This window comes from Belonocnema kinseyi, chromosome 5 (genome assembly GCF_010883055.1).
Source record: "Belonocnema kinseyi isolate 2016_QV_RU_SX_M_011 chromosome 5, B_treatae_v1, whole genome shotgun sequence".
NCBI lineage: Eukaryota > Metazoa > Arthropoda > Insecta > Hymenoptera > Cynipidae > Belonocnema > Belonocnema kinseyi.
Window position 1 is genome coordinate 33793807 of NC_046661.1, and position 9844 is coordinate 33803650.

The following is a 9844-nucleotide window of genomic DNA, read 5'->3' on the forward strand; positions in this document are numbered from 1 at the left end:
GCAGAGATGAAAAACGACGTAACCTCAAAATAATGCATATGCATAAAATTTTTATTTAGCACAATAAATTTTTTTTTGTTATTATCCCTCAAAAAAGAGTCCGGGGACGTCCGTTATATTTTATAGCATCTCCGAATTCAGTTTTTAAAAATTTTCGTTTTTGTGGAAAAAAAGTCGGGGAAACTGTAAGTATCACATGCCCTTAAAGCATATTAGAGTTTTTATTATGTTTAATTAATAGAGCAACGGTATTTAATCGAAGCGTTAAGCCTCTGTCTCTAAAAGAAGATCTGGAAAACTCTAAAACTCTAGGAAAATTATTGAAAACTGGTTTTAATACTGTATTTCGTGGACCATTTTAATCTATAATGTAGGTATGTTAAGCTAACGTTACCACTTCTTCGAATCGAGTTAAAACCTATCTTATAACTAAGAGCTCATTTAATGCTAATTTAATGCCCTAATGTCAAATTTGATGTTGCACTATTTAAAAAAAAACCATAGGTTACGCTAGCTTAATGTTAAGCTGGCGGAACCCGATGTTAAATAAATGTCGAATCGAGTTCTGCCATATTACATAATTAAGGGCTCATTTAATGCTAATTTTATATCCTATTTTCAAATTTAATGCTCCACTATTAAAAAAAAAAAAAACAAGAAAAAGAGGGTTACGCTAGCTTACCGTTAATCTGACGGAACCCTATGTGAAATAAAGGTTGAATCGAGTTCTGTCCAATCACATAATTTAAACGCTCATTTAATGCTCTCCGAAACCACAGCAAATTATTTCCCAAAGCCACCCCAAATTCTGAAAAAGCACAATATAAATTGTGCACAAATTGTAAATCTGAAAAAAAACTATAATTAAGGGCTCCATTTAATGTTCATTTAATGCCCCATTTCCAAATTTAATGATACACTTTTTTTTAAACCGTGGGTTACGCTAGATTAATGTTAAGCTGATGGAACCCCATGTGAAATAAACGTTGAATCGTGTTCTGTCCTGTCAAATAATTAAAGACTCATTTAATGCTCTACCAAACCACCAAAAATTATTTTCCAAAAGCCACCGTGATGCTGAAAAAGCACCCTTAAGGGCATGTGACACAGCTAAATACCTATATTACCGACCTCACTTTATCAGTTCACTGAATGTTTTTTTTGAACCTAAGAACTTTATTATTAATCTTTGTACTTTAACGTAGTTTTCTTTCGGTTCTTGCATTTCTTAAAGTTTGAGACCGATATTTTTTGAATAAAAAAAGTTCGAGCGTTCAAAAAATGTCGAGGTTCAGAAAAAAGATAAAATAATTTTCAGTGAAGTTCCTACCGAAATGCACTACCTAAACGTACTTTATTGTACTCTAATAAATTTTCCAATGTTTCAGCTCAATATTTTATTTAGAAAAAAAGTTCTTAGGTTCAAAAAAAGATTCAGTGAGCTGATAAAGTGAGGTCGATAATATAGGTATTTGGCTGTGTCACATGCCCTTAATATAAATTATGCACAAATTGTAAATCTGACCATCCTATAATTAAGGGCTTATTTAATGCCCCATTGCCAAATTTAATGCTCCACTATTTAAAAAATGGGGGTTACGCTAGTTTAACGTTAAGCTGACGGAACCTCCGGTTAAAAAAAAATAGAGCATTAAATTTGACAATAGGGCATTAAATAAGCATTAAATGAACCCTTAATTGTAATATTGTTAGATTTATAATATGTGCACAATTTATATAAGGGTGGTTTTGCAGTATTAGGGGTGGTTTTTGGAAAATAATTTATTGTGGTTTGGGAGAACAATTAAATGAATGAGCCTTTAATTATGTGATAGAACAGAACTTCGATTCAACGTTTATTTCATATGTGGTGCCGTTATCTTAACGTAAAGCTAGCGTAAGCTCCGGTTAAAAAAAAAATAGTAAAGCATTAAATTTGGCTATGGGGCATGAAATGAGCCCTTAATTATGGTATGATCAGATTTACAATTTGTGCAAAATTTACATTATGGGTGGTTTTTCAGTATTAGGGGTGGCTTTTAGAAAATTATTTGTGGTGGTTTTGGGGAGCCTTAAATGAGCCTTTAATTATGTGATAGAACAGAACTTGATTAAACGTTTATTTCACATTTGTGGTGGTTTTGGGGAGCCTTAAATGAGCCTTTAATTATGTGATAGAACAGAACTTGATTAAACGTTTATTTCACATGTGATGCCGTCATCTTAACGTGAAGCTAGCGTAAGCACCGGTTTAAAAAAAATAGTAAAGCATTAAATTTGGCTATGGGGCATGAAATGAGCCTTTAATTATGGTATGAACAGATTTACAATTTGTGCACAATCTATATTAAGGATGGTCTTGCAATATTAGGGGTGGCTTTTAGAAAATTATTTGTGGTGGTTCTGGAGAGCATTGAATTATGTGATAGAACAGAACACGATTCAACGTTTATTTCCAATGGGTTTCCGTCAGCTTAACGTTAAGCTAGCGTAACCCTCATCTTAAAAAAAATAGTGGAGCTTTAAATTTGGTAATGGGACATTAACCTTTAGAGGGCCGGCAATTTGGGAGGAAAGTCGATCTTAGAAAATTGGCCCAATAGTTATCTTGTATCATTGATTCATCATAGACAAAGTCTCGATCAAGGGGGGAGCCAATATATTGGCTTTTCGGTCCTGTACGGACCGAAGGGTGGTTATTCAAATTTAAGGGGTTGCTTTAGGGGCGTATCGCCCCCTTAGTCACGCAAGTCAATTTCCGTGTATTTGGAAGTGCAAATGTACGTTTTTGGTGTAATTTTTGACGCTGAATCCAAATCTGACATAAAAAATACCGTGAATCCAAAAACAACCCTTCTAATTGGGTGAAAACTAAAAACCATTCCTTTGCTTCGTCTGAAAAGGGGTAAAATGGGAAAGAGTTATATCAAATAGTAACGTTCAAAACATTTTATAACAATATTTGTTTGTAATTATAATCGCATGCAAATTAAACAAGGCACCATTTTGATAAAGTTGGAATAGTACATTTAAGGGGTATGGGGTGATTAAAAATGGGTCGGGAAAGATCAGTTCAACTTAAATTACATTGAAAATCGCTAGCAATGTTACAAAAATGAATATTTTAATCTAAAAATAAAAACTAAAGTAAGAGAATTGCGGAAAGAATTAGAAGACAAACGAGAAGAAATTAATAAAACCCAGAAGACAGTAGAGAAAAGAAAAAAATTATATTTGAGATTTTATCTAAAAAAAGAACGGAAAATCTTAGAATATATAATTATGTATGGAATAATCTATATTATCACAATTTTTGTGACTTTTAAAATTTACTCTAGAAATTGTTACCTTGGTATTCACCCCCAAATTTAGCACTAGAATTTCATCTTAAATTTTCAAAACAATCTGATGAAATATATGTGTAATTAAATCGAAATTTTGGTTTAAACAAGTACCTATTGAAATAACAGGCATCTTTTTATGTGAAGATTAGTCACTTTTATTCACATCTTAGCTCAAATTAGTCACTTCGTAAAAGTACATTAATCTGCGGCAGCCCTGCAGACACATCAAAATATTTCAGGCAAAAGTTGTAGGGGGTAAAGCGTATACGCAAAGGTACCAATGACTTTGAATTTGCATGCAATTTTGCAGGTCATTTAGTGGTTAAAGTGATTTTTTTCAAATAGAAACAGTTATTTGACACCGAATTGGAAAATACGAGAAATGATCATTTCCCAAGAGCATAACAAGGTCAATTGAAGCTCAAATACGAAAAATGGCTGAATTCGTTGTAGTTTGGAATACTTCCTATTTTAGGACTATCCAGTAACAAATACGTGTGTATATATATGTACACATATGTTTAGCAGTATTTTGTAGACTCTGCAGGAAAATCAACTTGATAGAAATCCTTCATCGAACATATGTGAAGCCAGACGGGATGTTGCGGTAAAGGAATGGTTATTTTTTATCACTGTTTTTTTGTTGAAAAATACGGAAAAATCAAATATAATCAAATATACGCGTCCAGGCCTCACAGATCAGTCCCTATATCCCTTATTGTACCCTATATTTAGTTCAGGTCCCTAAAGTACCCTATTTTTAAGATTTTGTCCCTATATGGTACCATATTTCCAGCTCATAATGGAACTTTACAAAAATTTATAATAAGGTCAAAGCTTCCAAAAGTCAGGTATTTTGAAAGAATGAAAAAAATTAAGGAATTTCTGAAAGAATTAACTGCAACAGATAATCAGGGCATTTTCAAGAGTTTTAATTTGAAATATTTTAAAGAATTTAAAAAATATTCCAAGGAATTTTTTATTAATTTCATTGATTTAAAGGTAAGGGATCGTTCATATATTATGCAAGACATTTTTCTTTTGTTTATATCGCTGTGTCCTTTTCAACTTGATAAAAATATTATTTTCGTCTTTATTCAAACAACAGAAAAACGTCTTACGTAATATATGGACAATCCCTAATTCAAAGGGTTTGAAATATTTTAAGGTAAAGAATTTTCTAGAATTTCGTAAGATCTAGGTATTTTAAAAGATATCACACGATTTTATAAGGTTTCTGAGGATTTCAATGATTTTAAGGGGTTCTAAAGCTCTCAATGTATTTTAATATATTTTCCAGGATTTCAGGAAACATTATAAAAGTTAACTGGATTTTATAATATTTTAGGGGATTTCAAAGAATATATTCAAGAGACGCAAGGTATTTTGTAAGGTTTCAAAGATCTGAAGAGATTAAAAATTATTTTTTGAATTAATCCTGAATTCTTTTCAACTATTTGGAATTGTTTTGATTTTTTTGTATTCACTTAAAGTCTTCTAAATTTACTGATTTTTATTTATTTCAATGGACTTTTTTTAATCACAACTTTGTTACAAAATTAATGAAAATATTCCCAAATATTTTTGGAACTTCTATTTGAAATTCACCCTGAATTTTTTAAAATTCTTTTGAATTCTTTTAAATTCTTTTGAATCCTTCTAAATTCATCTAAATTTACTCAATTTAATGGCTTTTTAGAAATGTTTTGCTTAATTCATCTTGAAGACTTGTAAACTCACCTTAAATTCGTAGGCATTTCACCTAAATCTTTTGAATGCTCTTTCAATTTTTCTGAACTCATTTAAAACTTACTGAATTCAAAGAATTTTCTCATATTTTTTAATTGTTTTCAATTCACTTGATTGATGTTTAAATTCAGCTTCATTTTTAATGAAATTCATCGAATTCTTCACGTTTCTCCCTGAATTATGCTAAATTCACTCAAATGTTACTAAAATAAATCATTAGTCACTTTTTTGGTTAGAAATTAGTAGGGTTTTCAAAATTTTGAAGTGATTAAAAATATTTTCTTGACATTCATCCTTCGAGGGGATTTGCGTTTTTTTTAATTCACCCTTAATTCGTATTACTTTACCCTGAATTATAGTCAATTCTTTGTAATTTCCTTGAATTTTTTTAATTCACTTCTATTCTTCTAAATGTACTAAATTCTCAGCCATTTCATCAAATACCTTTGAAATTTTCTAAGCTCAGTTAAAATTTATTGAATTTTGATGAAATTTTTTCACATTTTGAAATTGTTTGCAATTGATTTCATTTTTTTTTAACCTTGACTTTCAGTGAACTTCATCGAATTCTTCTCGTTTCCCTTAAACTCCTTTAAATTCCGAGTTTACGTAAATCAATCGAATTCTTTTGAATTTAACTTGAATTGTTTTGAAGTCATGAATTTATCCTGAATTTTGTTACCCTTTGAGCGATAAAAAAATACCCTATGAGCGTGACGAAAAGGACTCTTTGGTCCTTACATTTTATCACATAAATAACGTTTTCTATTTGAAAAATAACTTTTACCTTTTAATTACCCTGAAAATCGCATTCAAGGTCAGTCATTGGTACCTTTGCGTAATCCGCTTTGCCCCCTACAACTTTTGCCTCAAATATTTTGATGTATCTAACCTCTATTTTGAGATATATCACGTTATATATTAAAATAGTCCACGAAATACAGAACTAAAACGAGTTTTAATTAATTTTCCAAGAGTGTTAGAGCTTTCCATACTTTCTTTTAGAGACAGAGGCTTCACGCTTTGATTAAGGAGGCACCATCGCTAAAAGAATTTTCATTACCATTGCAACCAAACTTTCACGATATCTAAATATGATCACCAAAAGTACTCAGTTAAAATCGCCGAAGCCTAGGGTAATTTATAAATAAGTTATTAACGTTTTTAATTTCGTCATATTTAACATTGCGTCTTATAAGAAATGGCGTTTTTGAGCTTCTGAATATACGTGAAAAAAATCATTAATCACGAAACTTGCGCTTCTGAATGTTGACTATCGCAATCTGGCAACATCGCGAGGCGTGATCAATGTAGACCTCAGTCAGTCGTATTACTACGGCGTAGTCGACTGATCTCAGCAATAGCGATGGTACCTCCTTAAATACCGTTTTGCTATTAATTAATCCTAATAAAAGCTCTAATGTACGTTAAGTTTTATCTCTGGCTTATTCTACGTGTACTCCCAGGATACTTGAAAATCTGGTACTTCTAGATCCCGTAGCTCTGAAACTAAACAGGATCTCCGAATGACACAGAAAGGTTTTGTTAGGTAGGCCGAAATAATTGTTTTCTGAAAGTTTCAGGCAATTTTACGAAGACATATTTTTTCATTGGTTTTGTGCTTTTTTTCAAGCATTTTGAGAAAGTGCCTTCGTAAATTTTGTAACTACTGATTTATGAAAAAGTGGAGGGTCATTTCCGAAGTAGTTTTTTATGTAGAATCCGAATCCGGGGTAAGAATTGGTCCATCACGCTAGGATTTTAAGATATTTGAGGTTATGTACCCAAAAAATGGCGTTTTTGGCTACTTTTGAGGTTATGTACAGAAGACACAAAATTTTTTGGAATTTCAACAACCCCGAACACTCCCAAGTACACATTTTTAAGAGAAAAACACCCAGTAGAAAATGTCTGTCTCAAAGTATTTACAGCAAATGCTCAAGAAAGAATGGGACATATCTCGTAATTTCAAATTGGCTTAACTTGGTTTGAACTCTGCAACTTTCATATGAAAGAGAAAGAGCAGTACTGTATGATAAAACTAAAGAAAAAATTTCAAAAAATGTTGTGTCTTCTGTACATAACCTCAAATATCTTAAAATACTGACGTGATGGACCAATTTTGACCCCGGATTCTACGCAAAAAATTACTTCGGAAGTGACGCTCCACTTTCCAACAACAAAACAATGTTGGTCTGTCTTATTAGTAGTAACAAAGACTGAAATTTGACTCTCAGAACTTGATTCGCTAAAATTTGCCCGCTGGGTGAACATATTCCCATTGCTCGCTGCGCGCGCAACTTGCTACTTTGAGCGCTCCTGGGGCACGCGATTGTTGGCTCTCGCACTTCGCGCTCGATAATGGGTGGCCACAGGTGACGCTTATATACTTTTCAACAATTTGAAATTTTTGGGAAAAATGGAGAAAACCTTTTTTTTTGTAGATTAAGAAATAGCAATCCAAATTCCTACTAGATATAAAATATGTTCTGAAACTATTATCATAAAATCAAGAATTATTAATGCCTCTATTTAGTATATTTAAAAAACCAATATGGTTTCTTGCAAAATTGTATTGAAAAACATATCTACTTCTTATTTTTCAAAGAAATTTGATAACCTTCTTGCTTTGATAACCTTCTTTACAAAAAAGTGGGAAAAAATTTTTCCGTTCCAGTTTATGACTAATTCCTCAGACGTGATGCATCTTTTGAAAAACATGCATCACATTAAGAGTATAAGACGAATATGGTTTCTGTAACTTTTTCTAAGCAAAAAGATACGTGTGATTGTTTTTCAGTGAAAAATTCCACCCATGTTTTCTATGATACCAAACTCGAAAAGTGTCCAATGTCATGAAATTTGTTTTGCCAATCGAAATGTCTGGCGTATTTGATTGAATGTTTGCATATTAGGAAATTTGGTTATTTTTAAACGTTTTATCGGATTTTTAGTAATGTTTTTTCTTGTTCGTTGCAGAAACGTACCTTTCCGTGTCCGTGTGAGGCTGAGCAGAAGAAGAAATGACGACGAAGATTCAGTAAACAAATTATACACTCTTGTTACGTACATTCCCGTCGGTACCTTCAAAGGCCTTCAAACGGAAAATGTAGATGCGAGTCAAGATTAATTTATCAATAAAAAACTTCGATCATTAATTCTATGATAAATAATTTATTTGATTTTCTCGAATTTAAAACCATTTTTTAGAAGAAGGCTTTTAAATATTACTCCATTTTTAATATTCTACGGAAAAAGATTGGGAAATAATCGCAAATTTTCTAGTGTAAAATTAACCCAAATTGATAGTAATTTGGTTTTAAACTTGTGTGATATCATTTCAAATGATTAAGTTATGTGTAAACGAATTTCCCAAAATCTATTTAGTATGTCGCAAATTATCTCTATTTTAAAGTGAAAACATGTCTATTATAAGAGAATATAGTTATCTGTTTTTGGACAACCTGAGAGTATGCACTTTTTAAGAGATAATTTAGGCATCAATTGATAATCTAAATGAATTAATGGTAATTCTTAATATTGATTAAATTGACAAATTAAGATTATTTATAAATTCCATGGTAATAGGAAGTAATTTCACAATAAGGTTATTGAATTCTTTAAAAACTTGGTCATATTCTTGGATCTAAATTTAAATTGCATATATGTATATAATTGGTATTTGAGGCGTTCTCTCGAAGAACGACCCAAGTACAATTTGGTCGTTTCGAGAAACAGTGATATGAAAATTCAACATTGTACTACTCATCCTTAAATTTAACTAATCAATTTTGTTGTTGATATATTGCAGACATATACTGTCGAATAATGGATTAAAAGCATAAAATCGTGAATAAACATTATTTAACAATATTTTTAGTAAAATTATTCATGCTCACAGTATGTTTCTGAATCTTACTCATTGCACACTGCATTTTCACAAGCTACAAATGTATCGTGGTAAAATTGTATATCTTTTAATTCAGGAACTTTCAAAAATAGTGGGTCGAGTGCAGTTCCTCAAGCTTCTAAAAGAGATGCAGATGTTGGTAGATCTTGAATTTATTGTAGAATTAGGAGTTGCACATGTATCATCGACATATGGAAATGGACCGGTAACGCTTTGGGGAGAACTGAAATGGGATTTAGAGAAAGAAAAAACCTGAGACGTAAACCAGCCCTTATCTGTCTCAGTACTCTCTGAAGCGAATTGGTGGCCCCGGGTATTACCTAAATATTCTGTACGGTTAATTAAAAAAAAGATAAACAGTACATGGAAATTTGTAGTTATAATAAATTGAATTTTAAAGAACATTCGTGAAAAATAACCTCTTTCAGATAGATTATTTTAAAAACTTGATAACCTTCAATTCTTCTTGAAATTGGATTGACAATGCTACAATAGTAATCGTTTTGTGAGTTCAAAAATAATGTAATAACTGTCAAAAATTTGAACAATATTTCTATAACATTAAAAATAATCATTTGTATTGCATAGGTACAAAACTTGTTTTGTTTTTGTTGTAACATTTTTTATTTTATTATATTCAATAACTTTACTTACGTATAAAAAAACATATCCCCATATAAACATCTTGACAATGCCCACAAACTACACAGGCTGCCACCATTTTTTATATTTATTTACAATAATTTATAATTAAATAATTTATAAATAAATCCTGAAAATTGCGATGAACGTAACATTATTGGGGCACTCGCGACACAAAGCACGGTTCTGCGCTGCGCCA

The 9844-nt window shown here is 31.4% G+C and overlaps 1 protein-coding gene across 3 annotated transcripts in view; it reads left to right on the forward strand.

Annotated features, from left to right (window-relative positions):
• The window catches only part of LOC117173019 (60S ribosomal protein L31), a 15908-nt gene extending 6946 nt beyond the window's left edge, over positions 1 to 8962 (forward strand). For all 3 annotated transcript variants that reach the window (XM_033361369.1, XM_033361368.1, XM_033361370.1), the window contains exon 3: positions 8073 to 8962. In XM_033361369.1, coding sequence (XP_033217260.1) covers positions 8073 to 8223 — 151 coding nt within the window. In that variant the 3' untranslated portion in view covers positions 8224 to 8962. The remainder of the gene's footprint in view (positions 1 to 8072) is intronic.
• Positions 8963 to 9844: the final 882 nt, after the last annotated feature.